General features: G+C 37.1%; 1 protein-coding gene across 4 annotated transcripts; it reads right to left on the bottom strand.

The window, feature by feature from the left end:
* Nucleotides 1–3863: 3863 nt before the first annotated feature.
* LOC128217573 (calcium-independent phospholipase A2-gamma-like) lies at nt 3864–18810 on the bottom strand. Of its 4 annotated transcripts, none has more exons than XM_052924793.1 (9): nt 18685–18810; nt 12895–14154; nt 12395–12549; nt 11839–11921; nt 9591–9765; nt 9153–9210; nt 6935–7126; nt 6349–6556; nt 3864–6174 (listed from the first exon to the last, which is right to left on the bottom strand). In XM_052924793.1, the coding sequence occupies exons 2-9, from the start codon at nt 14149–14151 to the stop codon at nt 5873–5875; spliced, it is 2430 nt and encodes an 809-aa protein (XP_052780753.1). In that variant the 5' UTR covers nt 14152–14154; nt 18685–18810; the 3' UTR covers nt 3864–5872. The 4 variants fall into 4 exon arrangements, with proteins under 4 accessions (XP_052780753.1, XP_052780752.1, XP_052780751.1 ...); XM_052924792.1 differs by lacking the exon at nt 18685–18810 and adding an exon at nt 18441–18554; XM_052924791.1 differs by lacking the exon at nt 18685–18810 and adding an exon at nt 18267–18532.
* Between the last annotated feature and the right edge of the window lie 7874 nt (nt 18811–26684).

Raw genomic sequence — 26684 nt, 5'->3', positions numbered from 1 at the left:
AACATTTCATGCAAATTACAGTTGTTGACGAGTTCATTTCTGCCATCAACTATATCCGCATGGAACGCACTCCCGGAAGAAGTTCGTTCATCGCCATCTGTGCCCTCTTTCAAATACAAACTTAATAAGAACATAAAACAAGTTCCTGACTTCTACTACGGAGGTGACCGCATATCTTGTGTCAATCATGCGAGGTTGCGTATGCACTGTAGCAACCTTAACGAGCATCTATTCTCAAAAAATATTGTCAACAGTCCTAATTGTCAATGCGGTGAAATTGAGGACACTTTCCACTTTTTCTTCACCTGTCCATTGTATAACGTCCAACGAAATTATCTCATTGGTCAGTTATCCACCGTTGGTCATTTGTCTCTTCCACTATTACTCTTTGGATCGAAGGAAGCTTCAAATCAAACGAACAAACTTATCTTTGACCACGTCCAGAACTATATACGCCAATCTAAACGTTTTTGAGTACAATTTCCAACAAACCTTATCCCGACCCCGATCTGACCAGTCCCTGTACCACTTTGCTTATCACACCTTCTTTTTCTTCAACCTTTATCCTTTCTTCCTTCTAACTAATTGATTACAAACTAAAACAACTTGTTTTTACACAGAATAGTTTGCACCATACGACTATAAGATTATATTTATTCGAGTCACTTCAACTTGCGCACCAGCCTAGCAGCGTAAATGACTTACAGAAGAGGGACATAGTATAAGCCTCAAGGCTTTCTTTTCAATTCTGTGTACACTATTATTTTGTGCATAATTTACATGTTTTTCTGTTTCAATGCATTACGTATTTGGTCTTTGTTAATTTGGATTATGCTCAAATTTGTAGAACTAAACTAATTGAAAATATTATATCGAGATAAATGTTGTTTAAACCAAAAACGGAAAAGCATCGAAACATGAACAATGATGGTACTTTTTGTTTAAAAATCATCAAATTGTTGATATTTAGATTATTTGAATAACCAAGGTATGTTTTCAGTACAGAACTTCACTGGAATGATCTCATTAAGCACATTATGATAATGAATTAGCTTGATTGGTTGTATATTTCAAAGAGCATAGCTTGATTTTCATTTTGATATCGTCACTTATATGTTTTAATTGTGTACTGAATAGTTATAAATATGATATGATAGATATTTACATATCTATTTTAAATTCACGACATAACCTTAAACAACCTCCAGACAACCGCAGCTCTTTAACACTGTCAATCATAGTTGATGAACGTGATGGCAGAGCGATTTATAAGAAATAGATGCTACAATTGGTAATGTCTCAACTGTAAGGATTTATCAAATGTTCAAACATCACAAAGTTATACAGCAGATTGTTAGGAACATGTGTAATTTTTACATTCATGCTCTTATATCAAAGGTCAGGGTCACATTTAAAAGATCAATGGATTTCAGAAGAAAGAAAACAAGATTATTCTTAAAGAATTCATTCCAAGCTGTAACTTTGTCTTTGTTAATCAGATAGGCAATGGACAAATGTGTCAAGCTCTAAGGTCAAGGTCACACTTACTTGTCAATAGAGCTTGATATGGATTTATGTAAAATAAACCGGTTTCCAAGTTTATACAGAGTCATATTCTATCATAAATTATGGGACCTTACTGTAATCTATTGAAACTATATAATACTGAAGTCAATTTTATTGTGAGAAGACCATTATATGCCCACTGATTTAACTTGGATTTCTAGCTTTTGTTAGTCTTTAATAAAACATTGTTTGCAATTTATTTAATCAATGAATTGTTTCATATATGTAATATGTTATTAAACTTTGAACCAAAAATAATGCATTTATCATTTGTCAATTTCTTTTAATTTGCCATTGTCACTCTCAAGTCATTTGTTAATTGGGTTGCTATTGCTATGGTTTCTTGACCCAAAATAAATTATGACCCAATATATATTGTAATGTTGGATTCAGGTTTTTTAATTATATTGAAAGTTTAGTATAAGTATAACTTTTTTAAATATTTCATTTATTCTTGATATTCGAAAAAGTCAGAAATCAAAGTTATTTCAACTTGTTTTTATTTATTGCTGTTTGGAAATAGCTGTAATGGCTGAAAAGGACCGGGTAGTTATATTTGTCAACTGTCCGGTCCAGCTTTAGGGCTGCAGCTCCCTTGTTGTTATTTTTTTTTCATTTAGTACTCATCAAGCCTTAATAAGTGCATACAAAGCAACTTCAATATTAAACTACATGCCAAATGGTGACATATCGAGCCTTGAATGAACCATTGACACAGACAGAATGCTCTTCCATGTAATTGCAATACATAATAAAATGGACTTAAATTTTCGTGGCAAGTTCTTTAAAAATCCTATAATGCATGGTTAAGATACAGACCTGACAATGATTATTTCAACCTTTCACCTCTAAGCACGACCTTTACCTTGAGATACAGACTTGGATTTTGTGCCTGAAATGCCATCTAATCATGGTGAACCTCCATGGCAAGTTATTTGAAATCCTATAATGCATGGTCAAGATACATGTACACCCTGAACAAGGATCATTTCAACCTTTGACCTCTAAGAGTGACCTTTACCTTTGAAGTTCAGACCTGGGTCTTGTGCATGACGTGCCACCTCATCATGCCACTTTGTTTTTTTAAATCCTATTATGCATGGTACAGCCTGGACAAGCATCATTAATTTTCAACCTCTAACCTTGACATTGACCTTAAGTTACAGACCTGGGTCTTGTTCAGGAAATGCCACTTCATCATGATAACTCTTCATTGCAAGTTCTTGGTAGCCCCAATACTGATTGAAACTGATATGAACTGCACTTCAACCTGCAGGTGGTAACCAACATATTGATAGAAATTTATGTTAACTGCCCCTTTGACCTCCAGATGGTTATTCCAATATTGATAGAAACTGATGTAAACTGCACTTCAACCTGCAGGTGGTGACCCCAATATTGATTGAAACTGGTGTGAACTGCACTTCAACCTGCAGGTGGTGACCCCAATATTGATTGAAACTGATGTGAACTGCCAAACAGCCTGCAGGTGGTAACCCAAATATAGAGTAAAACTGATATGAATTGCACTTCAACTTGCAAATGGTAACCCAAATATGGATTAAAACTGATGTGAACTGCACTTCAACCTGCAGGTGGAAACCCCACTATGGATTGAAACTGATGTGAACTGCCCAACATCCTGCAGGTGGTAACCCCAATATGGAGTGAAACTGATGTGAACTGCACTTCAACCCCAGTATGGTTTCAAAACTGATGTGAACTGCCCAACAGCCTGCAGGTGGTAACCCCAATATGGAGTGAAACTGATTTGAACTGCACTTCTTCCTGCAGATGGTAACCCTCATATGGAGTGAAAATGAAGTAAAGTGCGCTTCAACCTGCAGGTATTAACCCCACTATGGATTAAATCTGATGTGAAATGTCCAACAGCCTGCAGGTGGTAACCCTAATATGGATTGAAACTGAGGTGAACTGTGCTTCAACCTGCAGGTGGTAACCCCAATATGGAATAATGATATAATACTGATGTGAATTGCACTTCAACTTGCAGGTGTAAACCCCAGTATTGATTGAAATTGATGTAAACTGCACTTCTTCCGGCAGATGGTAACCCTCATATGGATTGAAACTGATGTGAACTACACTGCACTTATTGTGTTTGTTATGCAAGAACACCAAGTGCCTGGTCACTGGACTTGTGATGTTCTTTTTCTTCTGTACTTAGCCAATATCAGACAATATTTTCCTGTATGATGTGCACAAAATAAGGGACTTATTAGCATTTGTTGGTCACTTCAAAATAAACTCAGGTAAGTATAACAAAACACTTACAGTCTTATTTAATATGTATTCATGTCTAATCATATAATGACTCATTAACAATAATAAAAAAGCAAAATGAACCTATTTAAAAGCAATCTTTACATGTATTCCAAGGATTAAATAGTCCTACAGTTGCACAGGGTTACACACATAAATTAAAACAAATAAAACATTATGCAACATACAGGTATTCTACATTTAGTTAATTTACAAATGTGTACTAAGAATTGTTTCTTCTGTTTTTTTAACATCAACTTGTCAAGTATAAAGTCAAAAATTACAACACGTTTTTTCAAACAACCAGACATAATTGGCATTGTTGTGTTTTTTTGAAATCCTTTGTCTTTCAATGTATGGTTTATCCTTCAGAATATTTTTACTCACAACCAGTAAGCAAATATAACAATGGTACAACTACATCATACAATTATACAAGAACAAGAAGGGAAATCTGACCAATCAATAAAATAAACAAAATACACGAATGCACTAAGTAATGTCAATGACAAATAAAAAGCTTTTTCGAAAATATATGGATTGATTGTAGCACTCAAATGCATAGGCTTACACTTAACAACACAAAGAACATGTAAACATTAAAAATGAACACTGGTAACATGTTCTCCTTGTTAATGATTTAGTTTTTAGAGTTAAGATTAAAAAATATTTTTAAAGTTAAAATACGCTAGGATTCAAAAATGCATAATAACATGTCGGACAAATTTGTATGTACTTTTTAACATGATTTTTTTGCAACAACAGCAACAACAACATCCACCTACATGTGTTTTTGTACATCAACATATGTATCAACAATACATACATGTAGCATGTGGTTTCCAAAGATAAAAACCCATGTTCTGTATTTTCTAGCATGATCTTGCATCAGTAAATAAAATCTGTAGTATTCTACCTTGTTTTAAGCATTTGAAATCAAAATTGATAAATGTATTCATGCATGAATTCCAAAGACTACAAAACTTTACAGTTAAGTGGCCTAGTACTTCATACAAACAGCCCCTTCAGAGTCTGTTGATGATTTTTGGGTGACTCTACGTTAAAGGGAACATAATTAATGTCTGTTTTCCTTTAATGCTCATGTGGCTAGATGACTCAAATGAATAACACATGTTAATTACTATACCTCAATAAAAACACACCATAATAATATCTTAAGCTGTACCTAAGAATAAATGCACACAAGAACAATGTCTTAAGCAAAAATAATATTAAAAGTTCTGTTTAAGCTCTAAATTTTTAGTTAAACACAAGATAAAAGACTTATTATTAATTCCAATATTCTACTGTACATTATATTTTTAGAGAATAGTGCCACATGGTGATAATCAATCTGGTATTAAGCAATCAATCAGCGTCGGTACTAATCGATCAATGTTTTATGCGCTCATAGTGTTGAGCCCCTGATTTTCACTGCAGTGTTACAAGTTTCCATCTTAAAGACAAACATATTTAGGTAGCACACAAAGAATACCTCCACTTGAAACTCTTTAATTTTTATCAAATCAATATTTTCACTGCAACAGTTGTTATTTAACTGATTAAAGTAAATATTTCATCGAAAAAGCATAAAAGAATAACATTTCGTTCACAGTGTAAAAAAATAAATTCAAGGGTTATTTTTTCTCTCCTATTTCTATTCAAGATAATTATAATTATGTAATATGTATACCTACACAAACATAGTAATGACCACATTTGCTCTTAATAATATACAAAATATAAAAACCTATACCTCCAAATACTTATTATAAAAACAGTGTTACAGTTTTTTATCTACACTAGTTATTAAACCTTTTGTATGAAAATACTGCTTTTTTGGTATTGTAATTCCCTAAAAAATTGACTGAAGACAAAACATAATGGCTAAAGAACAGAAATCAATGTGATAGTGTTACATCATGGTGCGAGCAACAGATGTGTTTTTGTTCAATTATGCCAAAATACTGTTTCTTTGACATTTGGAGAACAGGGTTCTCCACTAACTTAACCTGAAAAACATTCATCTGGCAAGCTTTGTAAGGTGCTTGTAAGATGTCTTCCAAGGATTGGAATAATCATGGGTGTTCCAGAAGACTGAAGCTTTGTCAAGCATCTTCTGATGTGGATGCCTATCCTCCAGAAGCTTGGAAACAATTGTCTGCATGTAAGCTTCATTCCGGTCGAGGTAGTTGTTGGTCTCCTGCAGCATGTCTCGAATCTTGTCAGGTTTGACCTCTGCCAAGTTGTAATCTTCAGATAGATAGGGACACAGTCGGTAGTAGCTGCCTGCTTTGGTCGTGTCCTTCAAGATCTGGTGGACAGCTGAAACATGTATAGGTCTATGAAGTTCTATTATAATGTAACATGTTACCAAGGCATCTAAGCAATAAGCATATTAGCATATTAATACAATGAAACTACGGACCGTTTTCTTTGGAAAAATATGACTCCTTCCAATATGCCAACCATACAGGAATGAAAATGACAGCCCCTTACTTTCTGTATCAGTAGCGCTCTCGATAAATCCCCGAGGGAGCCCACTCATTGTTGCCCAAGCACTGGTTCCAGGACCGTTCTTTTGCTGGTAGGGGTCATAACGCCCGTTGCCAAGAGAGACAATACACTGGAACTTTTCGTTGGGCCACAGCAACTTGCATTCATGGATACCAAGATGGGTGGGGTTGTTGTCTAGGAGACCACCATCCTATAAAAAAAACATAAAAACCTCTACAATTATGAATTATCAGTGTTTATTTTCTCTAAGGGGTTATTCTCAATGAATAACAGTTACTGATGTAATTTTTTTGAAAAAAGTTTGATCAATAGGGAAATCTTATTTTAAAAGATCTGGTGTAGAGGACATATGTGACGACGCCTGTAGAAAGGGGTACTGACTTTGATTATTATGATATTATTGTAACAGAGAACCTTGACTAGTATTTTACCCTACAAAAACATCCTTATAACTTATATCTAAGTATCAGTATTACTATGAGAATTATAGAGTTTTATGAAAGTACCCTGAAAAAATTTGTAATACTCAACAAATAAGTCAAAACACAATTTTTCTGGTTACACATACCAGAAAGACATGGTTGCCAAGACGAAACTCCTTAAAGTACAGTGGAGCAGCCCCAGATGCCCGAATGGCCTCCCAAGCACGCGCATTGCAGGTGCCCTGGTGGTCAGAAACCATCCCCACAGGTAGGTTGTATGAGCGGAACATAAATCGCTGCCACTTGTCAAAATTGCCCAAAGTTGAGGTCAAAGCAAGCTGTTAACAAAAAAGAATATGTCTTATGTGATGTGTCCACAAAATATCACAGTAAGCTAGAAAGGTCTTTTTGCCTATGCGCTACTAAAGAGACTTTTACCGTAATCATGTTTTACACTTGTATTGCCTAAAAATAAAATATAAGCACATTTAACATTGTTATAATCAATGTAAAACTATAGTTGACAAGGGAATGACGAATACTCCCACACACCGCCTAGATACAGAAATGGTTAATTATTCCATTTGGAAACAAGAGATGTTTGTCAAACATTATGCCCCCCCCCCCCCCCCCCCTGAGCGCCATGTTGTCAGGATTATATGGACAATTGAATGAAATATGCATGGACCGAAATGACAGCTGATTTTGTCACTGACATTGGATGCCCTTGAGGCAGTTTTAAGATTTTGACCAATCAAAGTGTGTGGATAAAGTGTGTTATGACCATGACCATTGACTCTATGACCTCAAAATCCATAGGTCAAGACAAGCTTTTTTCGTTCAAGGTCACTGTGACCTTGACCTTTGACCCGATGACCCCTAAAATCATAAGGGGTCATCTACAGGTCGGACGCAACCCCAAGTCAAGTTTGAGGGCCATGGGTGCAGGCATTGTCGAGTTATCACTCAAACAACATTTTCGCATTCAGATTAATGTGACTTTGACCTTTGGCCTGATGACCCCAAAGTCATTAGGGGTCATCTACTGGTCAGGCCCAACTTTCATATCAAGTTTAAGGACCATAGGTCCAGAAATTGTCGAGTTTGCTTTCAACCTTTTATCATTCAAGGTCACTGTGACCTTGACCTTTGGCCCAATGAGCCCTAAAATCAATAGGGGTCATCTACTGGGCAGGCCCAACCTCCAAGTCAAGTTTGGGGGCCATGGGTGCAGGCATTGTCCTGTTATTACTCGGACAACCCGTTAGCATTCACGGTCACTGTTACCTTGTCCTTTGAACGGATGACCCCAAAACATTAGGGTAATTTACTGGTCAGGCCCAACTTCCATATCAAGTTTGATGACCATAGGTCTAGGCATTGTTGACTTATCACTCGGACAAGCTTTAAAATAATTTTACCATTAAAGGTCACTCTGACCTTGACCTTTGATCCGATGAGCCCTAAAATCAATAGGGGTCATCTTCTGGTCAGGCCCAACCTTCATGTCAAGTTTGATGACCATACGTCCAGGAATTGTTGAGTTATCACTCGGACAAGCTTTGGTCTACCGACGGACGTACGGACCGACCGACCGACCAACCGACCGACATTTGCAAAGCAATATACCCCTCTTTTTCGAAGGGGGGCATAATAAACCCAGGTACAAGAATTTGAAAACGGATTATAACTCCCTCAAATGTTGGGAGATTGTAACCAAAGGCAACATTTATCTGTCGTTTGTTATAAAACATGTGTACCAAATATTATTTAAAATCTGTTGATTCTTTCATGTGATATTGTCCGAACACCTTTTTTTAGCTAAGTTAAAAAGCAGACATTACTCTGTGGTTTTTAACAAAGTCAAACTTGACCTGTATTAAATGGTGTTAAACATGTGTAGCAAAAATTATTTAAACCCGTTAACAATATCATGAAGTATTATCTGCACATCATAAATAACAACAGACCCACATACATGCTCACTCATATTAAAGGGGCATAACTCTGAAAAGGCTGTATTTGATGGAGGAATAAGATTACCAAAAATTACCTAAATTAATTGTCCTGCGAGTTATTGTACTGACAAAATAACTCTGTAAAGGCTGTTTTTGATGGAGGAATTAGAGTACCAAAAATTATCCAAGCCATCGTCCTGCGAGTTTTTGTACTGACAAAATCAACAGAATTGGCCAGCTGACTGAAAAGCTCTCCTAAACCTTGTTTTGTAGGGAATATTGATATTGAGATTTTCTTAGAGAAGAATTTACCCCATGGATCCAATTTAGTTTCTATTGTCTTTTTAATCTTAAATCATCCTAGATCAGTGGCAAGCTAAGCAATTTAAAAAGCAAGCTTATATACCTTGGGAAGATCAGGGTTCCTTGCCAATGCTGAAAGTGATGTCTCGCCAATTTCTTTCCTGAAGTAATAAATGATCATTAACTATAAACAATTTTAAGAAATTGTTTTCACAAACAATACAGTTATGTTTTTTGTTGGGAAAGAACTGCAGGATAAATTAAGCATTAAATATGCATTATAATACTAGACATAATTAACATAGTGACGAGGAATTACCCACTATAATGCCTCAGTTGCCTTTCTATCATTACATTCTCATAAAATCATGTTTTATTTACATATGATGGTAAAATGGATATTTGTGAAGGGATACAAACAGATGTATGAACATTTTGCCACTTACCTGGGTATACAATAACAGCAGTTAAATTAATAAAACTTCTAAATCAGATATTATTATTGTAGTAATAATAAAATACATGTGTATTAGCCACTTACTTAATGATTTCCTCAAAGACAGTTTCATCAAACTGTGCAAGGTTTTTCATCTGCTTTGCCCAGCTGGACTTGGAGAAGATGGTCTTGCTCCTGTCCAGGTATATCGCCTTGCAGTCAGCGAGGGGAACCCGCAACATGAAGATGAGCCCCGCTAGCAGGGCACCAGTGCTGCTTCCTGTATGGGGGGAAATAACAAATATATGTGGGAATACGAAGCTACCGTAAAACAGCTAATGACTAGAGCTATCACTGGTGTAAATACCACCACTACACTAATTTCTTGAAATAAAAGTATCACGGGGAGTGATGTAGGCTCCTTGAATACCCTGAAGTTATCTATATTTTGTATCAACCCCTGTAAATGGTATTCGTGTCTGCTTTTTACAGTAAATGTCTTTCAAATATAAACAAGAGATGTTTGTCAAACATTATGCCCCCTGAGTGCCATGTTGTTAGGATTATATGGACAATTGAATGAAATATGCATGGGCCGAAATGACAGCTGATTTGTCACTGACATTGGATGCCGTTGAGGCAGTTTTAAGATTATGACCATTCAAAGTGTGAGGATAGAGTGTGTTATGACCATGACCTTTGACTCTATGACCTCAAAATCCATAGGAGTCATCAGCTGGTCACCAAAAATCTAAATGTCAAGTTTGAGGGTCATGGGTGCAGGAATTGACAAGTTATTACACAGACAATCTTTTTTTGTTCAAGGTCACTGTGACCTTGACCTTTGACACGATGACCCCTAAAATCATAAGGGGTCATCTACAGGTCAGACGCAACTCCAAGTCAAGTTTGAAGGCCATGTGTGCAGGCATTGTCGAGTTATCACATGGACAACCTTTTACCATTCAAGGTCACTGTGACCATGACCTTTGACCCGATGACTCCTAAATTCAATAAGGGTCATCTACTGGTCAGGCCCAACTTCCAAGTCAAGTTTGATGATCATAGGTTCAGGCATTGTTGAGATATCACTGGGAGAAGATTTGTTAACTTTTTTTATGGTTACTGTGACCTTGACCTTATGACCCCAAAAGTCAAGAGGGGTCATCTACTGGTCAGGCCCAACCTTCATGTCAATTTTGATGACCATAGGTCCAGGAATTGTCATGTTTGCTTTCAGGTCACTGTGACCTTGACCTTTGACCCCTAAAATCAATATGGGTCATCTACTGGCGGGCCCAACCTCCAAGTCAAGTTTGAGGGCCATGGGTGTAGGCATTGTTGAGTTATCACTCGGACAACCTTTTATCATTCAAGGTCACTGTGACCTTGACCTTTGGCACAATGACCCCCAAAATCTATAGGGGCCATCTAGTGGTCAGGCCCAACCTCCAAGTCAAGTTTGAGGGCCATGGGTGCAGGAATTGTCGAGTTATCACACGGACAACCTTTTACTATTCAAGGTCACTGTGACCTTGACCTTTGGCCCGATGATCCCCAAAAATAGAAGGGGTCATCTACTGGTCAGGCCCAACTTGCAAGTCAAGTTTGAGGGCCATGGGTGCAGGCATTGTCGAGTTATCACACGGACAACCTTTTACCATTCAAGGTCACTGTGACCATGACCTTTGGCCCGATGACCCCCAAAAACAATAGGGGTCATCAACTGGTCAGCCCGAACCTCAAAGTCAAGTATGAGGGCCATGGGTGCAGGCATTGTCGAGTTATCACACGGACAAACTTTTACCATTCCAGGTCACTGTGACCTTTGGCCCGATGACCCCCAAAAACAATAGGGGTGATCTTCTGGTCAGGCCCAACTTCCATATCAAGTTTGATGACCTTAGGTCTAGGTATTGTTGAGTTATCACTCGGACAAGCTTTAAAATTATTTTACCATTACAGGTCACTGTGACCTTGACCTTTGACCCGATGAGCCCCAAAATCAATAGGGGTCATCTACTGGTCAGGCCCAACTTCCATATCAAGTTTGATGACCATAGGTCTAGGTATTGTTGAGTTATCACTCGGACAAGCTTTAAAATTATTTTACCATTAAAGGTCACTGTGACCTTGACTTTTGACCCGATTAGCCCCAAAATCAATAGGGGTCATCTACTGGTCAGGCCCAACCTTCATGTCAAGTTTGATGACCATACATCCAGGAATTGTTGAGTTATCACTCGGACAAGCTTTGGTCTACCGACGTACCGACTGACCGACATGTGCAAAGCAATATACCCCTCTTCTTCGAAGGGGGGCATAAAAAAGTATAAAAATAATGTGAACATACCTATAACCATGTCAAACAACTTGTGGACTGGCCGGCCTGACTGCTGCTCTAGTCTTAACAGCATCTCTATGGCAATCAGACCTCTGTGTAACAAGAACCATAATTCATGTAAGATGCGATAGGCACACACATATTTAGTGATTGTATGGTAATTGAAAGAATTAACATCAAAACCTTAACAACTCGAAAAATTCTTATTCTATTTATCAGCCATAGAAATATTCATGATGTATCTAAGTATGCAAGTGAGTACCATAGTAACAATATGTACATATAACTTACAAGTGCATGACATTGTGAAAAAATAAGGGCTTATCATTCTCATAAGAATAGTGAAAAATTACCAAAATGAAGATTATATAAAAAGCGTAACTTTTTTTATTATATCAATACACAAAATGCAAGTTATATAACTTCTCTTTTTGGAAAATGTGCAAAATCACCGAAAATGGTTCTCTTTGAAACAATCGCCAAAACTGAGAAGTGTTAATTGTAATGTTACATGTAAATGGAAATTCCCTTGATTTCATAAGAAGATTTTTTATCTATCTAATACCTTGTGCCACCTCCATCAAAAGAGATCATTTTCATGCCACGCCCCCTTGGTGGGTTGACATGACCAATCAGAGCCAGCGTCTCATTAGCTCGGCCAACCAATTCCGGACTCTCACTGCTCTCCCGCATCTTCATAAGAACACGTAGAACTCCGTGCTAAAATGAAAACAAAAGGTGAGCATGATTTATTCTACAAATTTATGTTTAATCAATTATTGAAAAAAAACTAGAAATGTGACAATATAGGACACGGATCCCTGCATATGCTGCATCTTTCACTATAAACACAAGGGCCATTCTTTAGTCCATTCTCCATAAATGTGCATCAAAATAGTAAGTTCCACAACTGTAAGATCTCACAAGTGTATGACTAAGAATTTTGAATTAAGAGTGACACAAGTTCAACAAGTCCAGAAACGCCGATAATGAGTAAGTCAAGTTCAGAATGATCAGTATATTTCGTTTAAGTCATACCAACTGTGACCTTCCATTAAAACCTACCTGTGCAGCTATGTGTCGAAACTGAGGGAAGTGAAGAAGGTGATTGCAGAGCTCATCCAGGCGTTTCCTCTTGGACAAATTGGACTGAGCCTTGACTAGATTATCACATAAACTGCTTGTTCTCTGCTTGATCTTTGTATCTGACTTTAATTCTTCCATTAGCCTTTTTGCAATTTCATTCTCCTCTACCACTGGTGGGGCTGCCTTTGAAAACCCCAAACTGTTCTGAATATTTTGTGGGAGGCTCCATACATACTGGAAATATGTCTGTTCCACTTGGTCTTTAGCAGTCTTGTTTGGACTGGGTTCTTTCAGTTTCACCATCTTTGCTTCATCAGATTCTGCTTCTACTGTGACTACAGGTACTCTTGATGATCCTTTCTTGGCAAAACTAGCCATACTTTCCTTGAACCTTGCAGTCAATCTTATGGTAGATGGAGTACTTGATGGTATTTTTGTATCAGATTCTGCATTTTCCTGTATGATTTCTATTTTGATTTCAACAGGTGGGTCTTTGGCCAATGCATTTGCATTAACACTATCTGTATCTTTTCCACGAGGGCCTTCCTTCGCTCTGCTGAAGTAAGACATTCTTTCTTTAAGTCTTTCCGACAGATTTCTTCCACCTTCATCTGCCTTGGAAATATTTTTGTTTTGACCACTGTCACTCTGTTTTGAATTTGATGTTTGAAAATATTTATGAAAGTGCTCATCATCTATATTTAGTTCCGAAGATTCAAGAATTCTCAAAGCCCATTCAGGTATTACATGCTCTTCTTCTTCTTTGTTATGTTTAATACTCTGCCTCACTTTTTCAGAATGACGCTTGACACCATGTACATGATCTTTCACACTTTGTTCACCTTCTACATTTGCCCCTTGATTATTTTCATTCTCGAACTGTTTTTGCATTTCCAAAGCCTCTTCAACATTAGCACTGCCCTGCACTCTATCATCAATTGAATTAACTGCAACTGCTGGGGTATTTGCCATTCTCATTCTTCTAGACAAGTTACCAACACTTAATCTTAGTCCAGACACAGTGCTTGTGACTCCACTCCGAATCCTGTGCCAGTGACCATCACTGTTTTCAGGCCCACCCATTTGATGATGCTTTTTTGATTTGAGAGCCTTATGGACAGCATTTCGATGCTTTCTGCCGACAGTTGTGAACAAATGTCTACATACTGGACAGTAGTAGCTCCACTGTCTTCTGGCAGCATGACAAATAACAGCTTTACCAAAAGTAGATGTCATCCTCTGAAAAAAGATTTAAAAGAATACTTATTTATTGTTTTGCCAATTTTACAGCTGTATTCTTAACTTAAGTGTCAAGATTATGTATATTTATTATTTTAAACTTATTTCTGATTGACTAAACAATATGTCCATTTAACATCAAATATAGTTCATTATCATTAAACACAGCCCTGTCAAACAAAAGGGGACACCTGTCAGAGCATAGTAAAAAGGCATCAGTGCAAAAGCTCACACAAGCATGTGTTGTACTTGTTGCTATCTTGCCTACTAAAAATAAATCTGATCTTATCTTTATTATACTATCTCATTTTAAAGCCGCAGCTGGAGCCAGAAAAGGACAGCAGGGCTATCAAGGCCTAACAGGAGCACTGTAATACGACTTTTTTATGATAATTTCTAAAACCATGAACCTAACATAGTGGGAGATAAATCCTGAGGCATTTAATAATCATCAATTTATCATATTTAATAACATTAATTACACTATAATGTACCAGTAATGTCTATTTGCAGATGACACTGCAATATACATGTCACTTACCTCAGTCAAACAGTCCTATACCCTACAAAATGATCTTAAGACGCTAGAAAAGTGGGAGTTGGACTGGGATATGGAATTCAATCCCTCAAAGTGTCAAGTTATCTACGTCTCAAGAAGGAAACATCCTATCCCCTCACAATACTATCTACACAATACACTCTTGGAATCTGTCACCTCAGCAAAATACCTCGCAGTGGATATCTCAAATGATCAATCGTGGGACACCCAGATAAATAGGTCAACAGAAAAGGCAAATCAAACTCTAGGTTTCCTTCGCAGGAACATAAAGGTCAACTCCATACCCCTTAAGTCCATGGCATACCAGACCCTTGTCAGACCCCAGCTGGAATATAGCTCCGAAGTCTGGTCCCCTTACACTCAAACTCAAATAGACCAAATAGAAGCAGTCCAGAGGAGGGCAGCGCGTTGGGCGATGGCTGACTTTGGCCGCACCTTCAGTGTCACTGACATGCTACACACTCTAAAATGGCGCCGCCTAGATCTCCGGCGCATTGACTCCAGATTGTCCCTCATGTACAAAATTACTAACCGGTTGGTGGCAATCCCCATTCAAGATTTCCTCATCCCTCTTACTAGACAATCCCGCCATTACCATCCATTATCATATAGGTTAATCTCTGCCACAACTGACTACTACAAGTACTCCTTCTTCCCCAGGTCCATAGTACTATAGAATAATCTCCCCCCAGATGTACCTCTTCTTCAAACCCTCGAACAGTTCAATGCTGCTGTCAGCTCCATTGAACACAGTTCACCATAACCTGTTCTTCACTCCTATTTTTAACGGCTACCAGACAAATCGGCCCCTTACCAAATCGGCCCCTAGCTCAAACGGTTACCTTTTCAGCCCCTTACCAAATCGTCCCCATCCCGTAGACATTTCGGCCCCTGATTACTGAGACGTTTCGGCCCTTATTTATATTTTATTTTTTATTTCTAAATATAAGTAAAAAACATGTAATTTAATTTTTTTATTTTAATAGACAAAGCTATATACATACATACAAAGGTATAGATAAAAATAGATTTAAAGAAAATATCTGTACACTTAAAAACATGTAAAGATTTATTCATATTTTTATAAAACGAAATAGAGTTAAAGAAAAAAAAATTAAACTTCATTTTTTTTTAAATAATCTTTAAATATTATACATAACTATGTTGCTAATATTATGTATAATGACATGTCCATTGTCTAACATCAGTCTTGACCAAACACCTATCGACCGCCGTAGATGGCACCAACATTTTTCAGGAACTCCTCGCAGGTGACATTATGCGAAGCGTATGAGTCCCACTCATCCATGATCCTGGCGTCTAGAGCGGATACTTCATTTGAAGTTTCATCAAGGAACGAGTCCGCAGTGGCGAACTGCGAAACATCTGAATTGATGGATAATGCTTTATGAAAAGAAGAAAACAGATTTTTTTATAAGAACTAGTATACAGTACATCTTCTTATTAACTACAATTTAATAATAAATAAACAAACACATGGTAAGACATAAGTTATACATTTTATGAATTTATATTTTAAATCAGGTAAGGATGAAAAAAAACTATTATTAATCTTATATTGAATACGTATGCAAAACCATACTGGCTTAAAAGGTGTTTTTAGACAGACGGTCTTATGGCGAATTGTCACATTCCACAGGGGTATCAGGCGTTGGAATTATTACACTTTGTGTTTACAAGCTTATAAATAGGTGTACACGGTTTGTTCCGACTTTCCCAACCGCTTATTCTCACACTTACAGAATAATACCAATTATCTCTTCGCACCTCAAACAGAATATTATTATTTTATTACGGATATATTGTTTTACTCTTTTTAAAATGCATATTTGTTGTAGAATATCTGTAGAACTATCAAGTTGTCACTTGTTTGCAAGTCATATCTATAAAAACAAACATTATTTCCTAATTATGTATAGATAAAGCACTAAATGTCAAAAATAATAATTTATATTTATTCTGGAGCAATAGTATACCACATACATAACAAATTAATGGTTGAAACGTAAAGGCATTTTTAAAAACCTTGCTTAATAACATAAGTTCTATTCTATCATAAGTTTGATAAAAAATATTGTGAGAATGTTATCGATATTAAGGTATAATATGAAAAGGTAATGATTTCGGTGTTATACATACCTCAAGGTACATACAACACAAAAAAAACAAGAATATGTACATCGCGTATGTCCTAAGGATCTACAGAATTATGTTTAAACACTACCGTTTTTGATACAATAAACATAACAAAGAAACATAGCAAAAAAATTATACTAGGGAATCACAAGTCAGACACGCGTGTAATCAGAAATGATTGCAAAATAAAAACCACGAAAGCCAGTCCAGTGTCAATGAAAACAGCTTTGATATACCTTTGGCGGTATGTGCATTTTAATCTAAATTACATAAGTTATGGGAGTACTTAGCGGTAAACATAGCCATGCCTGGATAGTGTTATACATTTATATACGTTTTATTGTGTCTATAAAACATATTACTTGCACCTACTTGTATCGCAGACTCGATGCTGCTAACGGTCTCACAACCTTATCTCACTCAATACAAAAATCCGAATCAGACATTACAATTTTTAACAAAATTCCATTACACAATAAAATAAAAGTAGAACAACAACGCGTTAATAATGTCCAATACACGAAAATTTAACAGTAGCACAGCAACACGTTTAAAACAAATGGTACCCACTTTTAGAAACGATTTAATATATATACTTACGGTGTTTATATTACTCAAATCTTCTTTAATCAACTGTAAATAACATTAAAAAATTAAAGACAATTATTCATTCACACGTCTTTGAATGTCTTTTTCACACCCACAACACTTACCGTTTGCCTTGTAAAGAACGCATGGTTCAAAGACACATTTTCTTTGAAGTCTTTAATGATCAATTAATAATTAACAGTTATAACAAATAAACTTTCTTAGATTTTCTAACATTTTATATTAAAAATCAGGGTTAATAGTTATTTAGATTTTAATTATATTTTTTATATCAGTCATATCAATGTTTTTCATGCATATTTGTCTATTTGTAAATTTAAAGATGTTATTTACAACTTATTTACAGATCTCATTTACATTTATAAGACGACCTACGATGTTTTTCTTTATACTCAAGATAAAAAATAAAATAAAATTAAGGGGCCGAAATGTCTCTGTTGAAAATCACTAAGGGGCCGAAACGTCTTGAGTCATTTTAATTAAGGGGACGAAATGGCAGGGCCGAAATGTCTTAGCGGCCGATTTGGTAGTAGGCCGATTTGTCTTGCTCCCTTTTTAACCTTTTAAACTACTTACAAATGTTTCCATTCCCTTTATATTTGTATTTTGGCCTGAATTCTACTAACAATCTTTGTGGCTTGACGCGCACAAAAATGTCTACGTCCCTGTCAAGGGTTCGACAGTACATGAAGATAGATAGACCAGTAAGGAAATAATGTCTAATACATTCATAAAAAACTGCCAGACAGAAAGAAGGAATTACTCCGCAACTAATCATAAAACTTACCTTGTTCGAGTTTGACACTTCAGTAACACTAACTCACTGCAAGTTGTAACAGTTGATTTTATACACTCACCATTACTCATTCAACATTTTGTTTAACTTCAACTGAACATACTCGAATAAAGCACCGTTTCATAACGCACGATGTTATTTATACTACAAGAAACAAATCGATACCTATTCAAAATCCGAAAATGTGTGCATTTGTCAATTCTATATTGTCGTGTGACACATCAAAATATTTTTGTTTTGGACGTCTATCACCTGACCTCGACCTAGGTGGTTCGATAAAAGCTCTCATTTCATTGGTCAATTAATAGGTGATCCGATACAAGTCGGTCAATATGACATTAAGTCGTTTGAATTAAACAATTACCTCATGCGGACGACTAAGCGCTAGATAAATAGACAATTTGCTTACGTGTAAAAGATGCTAAAAGCCAACCAGGTTGATAGATCCTGAATTTCTAGAATTTATATTTTGTTTATTATTTTGACACACCTCTTTTTTGACCAATCAGAAATGTTTGGAGAATTTAATATTCAGTTATAACGTCTTTATAAAACGTTGTAGTTTCGTTAACTTCTAACTATTCATTTACTTATGTACTGTGTATACACGTTTCAGGTATCAGTCATCCTTATCATTAAAATATAATACCAGGAAGAGATTGATTCTCATTTATGATTGTTACTCAACTAAAAGCTGAATAAAAGAAATTTCGTCAATAATGTCAGTTCTACGGTGTCCACACGTTGAAGTTGGACATCCAACTATAGCCGCAGGATGTGATCCAGACAAATGGTCGGCATTCACCAGGCCGTGGATTATGTATAAAACGGGAATGGCGATCACAGACAATGCATTACCCACTGTCCCTTCTGCTGCTGTTAAGCTGATCTTCGTACAGCTAAACGTTTGTGTAGACATCATGCATGACCTCCAAGGTGATGTCGCCAACATGATAGAGGCAGATCTTTTGAGTGCTATCAACAGACTGGCTGTCAAAGACGAGAGCACACTGGTTCAACGCATAAAAATGAAAAGGATTGCCATATTCCCTGGGTCAAATCTCCGGACGTTCTTGGCCAGTCTCAGAGGCCAGGCTTCAATCTGCTGATAGAGCCACGTGCAAAGAACCAGGTTACACCCACACATTTGATTATAGTGATGAGATCACCAAGGACAATTTTGTAAGAGATATTGCTGACCCAGAAATTATGTCTAACCCGTTGTGTGACCCGGGGACAGATAGAACACTGGAATCAAGAGACTGTGCCATTTATTTCCCAGAAGGAGCAGCTAGGGTATTTAAGTCACTAGGAGTGCAGTAGGGGATTCAGCTAAGTGCCATGAGTGCTACACGTCATAACCCAAAACTACCCTAAGCACCTAGAGTGAAATGCTGGGCATGTGGCGCACCCGCTCGTGGACAGAAAAATGATCGCAATGCCAGGTCTAGATATTATGAGGCTTAGACATTCACATGTGCGAACTGTACTGTTAATGGTCATTTCACCAAATCATATGTCGCAAAGGCACTTCCTGCGGAGCGTTAACGTTAAGGGCCACAGGAACCCGTCCGATCAAGGGACAACTTGGAGACCAACCAAAGATAGATACAATGACAAAGTCGGTTATGTCTATGACCATCTGTGCACCACATCAGAACAGCTGGACAATTTATGCATCAAGTCTTGAACATCACATATTTGATGGACAGTGTGTGGCCTGACGAATGCCCGTCCAATGCTTTTGGTGAACATGACCACTCGCATTTAACATTGAAACCAAAGACAGTGCCATTAATGCCATGTCAACACGTTTATTGTGTTATGTCTCTATGTGTAACTTTACCTCCAGGTTTGGATGCCTAAGAGAAACATGTGAAATCCCTGAAAGAATGGTTTCTTGTTTACTATTGTGCTACAACATTTAATGTCTGTGAACATCACCTTTACCGCTTATGAAGTGTAAGCCCCTCCAACTTGTTGATATTGATGCCAGACCGATAGCCACCCACAAGCCAGCACTCATTCCAATCCACTGGCATGATAAAGTTAATTAATGCTGATCCCGAGAGGGATGTTCGCATTGACGTACTCGAACGCGTCAACCAAAACACACCTACAACTTGGTGCTCCAGGATGATGGTAACCAGCAATGCTGATGGTACTCCAAGGCGGGCAGTAGGCCGACTTCCACAAAATAGACATTCTGTACGCCAAACACATCATGTTCCAAGTCCCTTTCATCTGGCTGAACGCGTCCTTCAAGACATGAAAAAAACAGTGACAGACGCTTGGATGGGATACCACCCAGTGCCTATTCGTGAAGTAAACCTCCATTTCACGACATTCATTACACCATGGGTGTGCTACAGGTACAAGGTGGCTCCACAGAGATTTGTGGCCAGCCGCGATGCTTACAATACCGCTTTGATGCTATACTATAAAACTTCAATGACAAGGCTAAATGTGTGGATGACACATGTATGTGGGCAATCTCCATTGAAGCATCGTTTTTAAGCATGTATTTGGCTTGACCTGTGTGCTCGCAACGGCATTACTTTGAACCCGAATAAGTTCCAATTGGATCAAGACACTGTCAATTTTACAGTATTTACAATTACCCAAACAAACATACAACCAAAAACATGTTCTTAGATGTCTTTAGCGACTTTCCAACACCAACTGGCATTACTGGTTCGAGAGCTTGGTTTGGGCTTATAAACCAGGGGACATTTGCTTTTGGCATGGCAAGACATTTGCAATCTTCTCAAGCTCTTTTGAAATCATTCACGACATTCTCCTGGACAAATGATCCAGATGAAGTATTTCACCAACACAAAGAGGTCACCGTACAGGAGATGATAGAAGGTGTACGTCTGTTTGACCCAGCTCCTATGACATGCTTGGCTACCGACTGGTCTGTTGATGGAATTGGGTTCTTCTTAATGCAGAAGTACTGTCAGTGTTCCAGTAAAACCCTTACCGGCTGTAACGATGTCTGGAAACTATATCTGGTTTTCAGCAGATTCACGCATCCGGCCGAGAGCAGGTATGCACCTATTGAAGGTGAGGCTTTGGCTGTTGTGTATGCACTCCACCAAACACGCTAGAATAAGATGCAAGAACCTCCTTGTCGCAACTGACCATAAACCACTACTCCAGATTTTGAATAATACTGCTTAGTATCACTCACAGTCATCGATAACATGCGACTCCTCAACCTCAAAGAGTAATTTCTAGGGTATAGGTCCACAATCATGCATATGCCAGGCAGAAATAACCTTGGACTAGATGTAGCTTCAATGCATCCTGTTGGCCACCAGATCGTCTGCACTTACCAGGTGTAGCACCAGAACTAGATTCCCTCGGGAACATTACTGCATATTATTATGACACGCTCACCAGTCTATGTCTACACACAGATAATACTGATACAGCTAATGACACCTGCATAGTTGCTGCTGCCACTAGTGCCCTGACTGATTTTATCACAGTTGTTACTAGGGACATGGTCCGTAAGGCCACAACCTCAGATCCGACATTTGTATATCTCATCAGACAGATGGAGGCAGGGTTTTCCAGAAGACTGCAAGGAGCTACCGACATATACTTGCGTCCTTAACATCGCTTTGCAGTCACTTATGCACTGTGGATGGTGTAGATCTCATAGGAAAAACGAATTGTAATGACACCAGCTCCTCACAAACCGGTACTCAATGCTCTCCATGCAGCCCATCAATGAGTCAGCTCAATGCGTGCAAGGGCCATAGATCTGTGTATTGGTCCGAGATCACAGCAGATATTGCCAGTGTGAGAGACGATTGTGTTCACTGCCATCAGATGGCCAAGTCAAACCCTATGCAGCCACCATCTGACGTAATTTCCGTAACACATCAAAACTACCCGTTTCAGATGATTTGCACTGACTACTTCACATATAACAGTAACGACTATGTAGTTATTGGTGACATATCATTCAAACTGGCCTATGGTATATAAGTCCGAATCAGATGCAGAGGGACTTGTTATGCGACTGCGTGAGACGTTTGTAGCATTTGGCATTACAGAAGAGTTGACGTCTGATGGTGGCCCATAGCTCACAGGCAAGACTGAATAGTTTTTAAAGGCCTGGTGGATTCGTTACAGGCATTCATCAGTTGCGAAAGCACACTCTATCTGCAGGGCTGAGATGGCTGTGAAAACAAAGAAACGCATGCTTGTGGACAGCATTATTGCAATTGGATCGCTAGATGTTGATAAATTTGAGAAAGCATTACTGATGTATCGAAACTCTGTCAACCCAGACATAAAAGCATACCCATCATTGATCCTGTTTGGATTAATTCGGGATGCCATTTCAATACTGATGGGAACGCACTGGAGCCGTTGTTGAAGTACGGTAATACCATCAGTGTGTTATCCGTGTAGATGACACAGGCCGAGCTACTATCCGTAACCGCCAGCACCTCCGAAAGTTCACTCCTTTTCAAAGCACCCAAACACAAGGTACCTACTATGCTACAACCAAAGGTAGTAATCTTGAATTCTCCAAATCCTTCCAAGATGCCACTGCCACAGGTTCTTCAGATTCTTACCCCGTCATCGCCATCAAAAAGCCAAAATATATCAACTGCGTCGAGTAAATTACATACAATAGCCCCTTCTCCGAAATACGTAACTAAGACAATTCAACCGCCTCTGCAACTAGATTTGGACCAGTTATACCACAACAGCCCTGTACCAGATCGACTTGCTTTGACCCAGATACTTCGCGCTCTTTCCCGTCTTCAGCCCCACAATAACGTTGGGGGAAAGGAAATATTGACACCTTCAAGCAAAAAACTTTTTTAAACTTACAGCATACATACGTAAAATTAACTCCATATTATCTTGAAGGTAAATGAGAATCAACATCTTCCTGGTTATATATCTTTAATGATAAAGATGACCGAAACCTGAAACGTATATAGACAGGTTTTTAGGACTCAAAACAAATTAAGACTAGTCTATAAGAAAATAACAAGTTAATCTTTGTCTACTGGACACAGACAAAACGAAATGTATGTAGTCCTATCATAATTTTCCCAATATCAAGTCTGGACTCAGTAAGTTTGTCTTATTATAGGTCATTTATCAGTTTATGATTTAGCAATGTTCAGTTCTGATGCGGCGGCTGGGTCTGCGCGGCGTCAATATATTTTTCCTTAGTAAATATCAGCCTTTATGTAATTCAAAATTGTACCTATACAATAAGCATGCTTTCTTAACAATTACGTGCAAATAGTTTGTACTTTAAACCTTAAAAATTCCCAAAATTTATAGCGAAGCGATAAAATCATACCAAATTGGTTTATTTTACATTGCAAATTTTCCCTCGAGTCCTTTTTCCTAAATGGACGGAAAAAGCCCTGCATCTGCAAATGCAATAAGTATAATAGATAATTCTTCTAAGGTTATACCCGAACAAACAAAATTCATTCAAAACAACTCCAGATCTTTTAAATATATAGAAAATAATGTCAAATAAAGTAAAAAAATAACTGTCTGTTAATTTCAAATTTTCAAGGAACATCACCTGTAAATGAATGAACCAATATTTATATGAAAAACTACAGAAACAAGCTCAGTAGCCGAAAGTTTAAACATAAACCCCGTTGAATGGCACAGAGTAAACACCAAAGACATAGAACACAAAAACAAACAATCACAAACTAGAAACATGGAACAACAGCACAAACCTCCACAAACAATTAAGACAGTTCATATATACTATATAAAAAACTAGGTGTGTTTATCAATGATTGCTAGGGTCCGCCTTGAAACGGTCAGTAAAATGTTGATTTACCGGGGTTTAAATAAGTGTGTGTGCACTACCTCGCTCTTATCCCAATAATCCCGAATAAAATAAAAATCTTATCAAAGTATGCATTAACTTGAGGAAATTTAATTATAAAACAAAACAAAATGAGCTCATAGGTAAACCCCAAGTACTTCTATGATTATCTGCATACGAAGGAATACAATTCAGAGTACCTAATGCAAAAACTTTTCAAAGATATGATGCAGTTATTGTTTGAAACTATGAACATCACACATAGTCTGTCTTAGAAAGTGCATAGTTAGCACCCATTGGAATGCATTTTGTTTGCTTATATAAACATTTACCGAACTTTAGAAAATAATTATTCAGTACAAAATGTAATTCTTCAATAACATCTGTGCAAGCCCAATAGATATATTTATCTGAGCGATCATTGGTAAAAAAGCTTATTTATCATTAACTGCCATATAAGTAGTTTTCTCCCTAGCAGAAGTTTTTTGTTTTTAGCTAAATACTGTAGAATAGATGTATAAAGTATTGAAAAGTCATAAGTATTAAGAATTGAGACCTTATATCGTTTACTTTCAATATCATTAACTACTTCTAAAGAATTGTCGATGGACCAAGAGATTAATTCCAAAGTTCTCATAAACTTTGTTACTATATATTTCACATGCATCTTTATCGCAGTTAGCAGGATGTAAGTAAAATCGAAACTGTTTAGTAGAACAATAAATTGAATGAACTATAAATCGTGATGTATACGTTTTTTTTATGCATTTTAGGTAACCAGTGTATTGTTGGAATGTTTTTATGATCATCATTCAACACAACTTGAAATTTAACATTATAATCAATATTATTTTTTAATAACACTTTGTTCACCGAGTTGACAAGGAACGTATATAAGTTCTAGAAGATTGAAACACTTCAATGATAGTCTTTACAAAATATAAACGTCAAACTATATATAGCTATAATAAAATTATTAGGTGCTTTTTCAGCAGGAATTTGATATCCATAATCAGTATTGGAATTATCGAAATCGACTTAGTGGGAGAGCCATCGGATTATTGTTAAACAACTCTATCTTCTTTTAGGGAAGATATTTTATTAATCTACGTCATTAAGGTAATAAGTTCAACCCCTTCTCTTTTACACCAGCTTTGTGGTTTAATATGAAAAGTAACGTAATAAATCGAAGCAAAATTCACAGTACTCTTTGCGTCAGAGTAAGAGAATAAGAACACCACAAACAGAACTCGAACAAAAAACGCGTCATACATGTTTGTCAAAATGGTATATAAATGTCATAAATATCAATTAATGCCAAGCTTGTCTTGCAAAGTGAATGGATTATTTTTAATATTTGCCTGGCTTCTGGATTAATTTCATCTGGTGCGTAATACTGGATGTCTGAGAAATGCAGTAGTATTGCACTTTGGTGTTCTTGCATTTAAAAAGATTGTGAGAATAGGATTGTGAGAATTGATTCTGTTTCACCAAAAGATGATGGTATGCCAATGGCATCCAGCGATGATCACTTTATAGAGAACAGCGTTTTCGTATAGATACTGAATAAATTAAATATAGTCATTGCACTTTTGACGGATGATCGTGGCTCCGGTGTCTTCCTCATAAAAGAACACATTGTATAATTCTGAACACGGTCCCTTTCCTTGAAGCACACAGTTAAGCCACATATTTTCACAAATACGTCGCTGTGACAGAAATTCTCTGCCACACAAATATAGGGTCTGTGTTGAAATTATTCACACCTAAGTTAATAACCAGTATCGCACTTAAGAAAATCATCTTGCCTGCATACAAAGTCAAAAAAAAACACTTTTCTCTAACTTTTTACCATATTTTTCATGACGTTCATGTGCCTTCTTATGTCTTTTCTTTTTTCCTATTTTAAAACAGACTTTGTATAAAAAGATCACATGTAAATATTTAAACCGCCTATTTAATATTTTCAAATAGACGTCATTTCTAAAATGTCGGTTGTATGTGTCAAAGAACCACCAGTTCTCCTCATCACATGTATACAAGTGGTAACAGTAAAAACGCGGATGATTGCAAAATGGCTTACTTTGTTGTGGTATCCTGTTCAATGAACCAGTCATCTTGGTAATCACGTCATATTAGTAAAAATATATTTGAACACAACCTACTAGTCCTTTGTATATCATAAAAGAGTTTTTTTTTATACCACATGTTTTTGATATTTTGACGGCACAACTTGAAAAGTCATTTCTTCAATCCCGCCAATCTACAAAGGTCTGTATGGCTTAATGTAGTTCTTTGTGAATGTTTCGTCCATTGCGATTGTTGTTCCTCAATGTATGATGTCATGCAACGCATGTTATGTTTGCCCAAAAGCCAAAACGTTTGTCCGTTTTGATTTTATTTGACATGCATAATTTATGTGCGAAAAGTTTCATCAACAACAAACTTTTCGTAAGTTTGAAGAACACGCTCAACATCAGATAGTATTCTATAAGTAGTCAAAGGTTCGCGTGGCAAAAATTCTAGAGTTATTGGAAAATAAGATTCTGGATTTTCGATAAAAATCTATACTAAAT

This window comes from Mya arenaria, chromosome 14 (assembly GCF_026914265.1).
Source record: "Mya arenaria isolate MELC-2E11 chromosome 14, ASM2691426v1".
NCBI classification, from domain to species: domain Eukaryota; kingdom Metazoa; phylum Mollusca; class Bivalvia; order Myida; family Myidae; genus Mya; species Mya arenaria.
This window is presented reverse-complemented; position numbering and strand designations above follow the sequence as displayed.

Bases quoted from the DNA above. Each gene is read 5' to 3' on its own strand.
- LOC128217573 (XM_052924790.1), bottom strand. The intron at 9,211-9,590 runs GTAAGTGGCTAA...TTATTACTTCAG, and splicing joins GTCTTTGAGGAAATCATTAA to GAAAGAAATTGGCGAGACAT. The intron at 6,557-6,934 runs GTATGTGTAACC...TTTTTTTTATAG, and splicing joins TTGGCAACCATGTCTTTCTG to GATGGTGGTCTCCTAGACAA.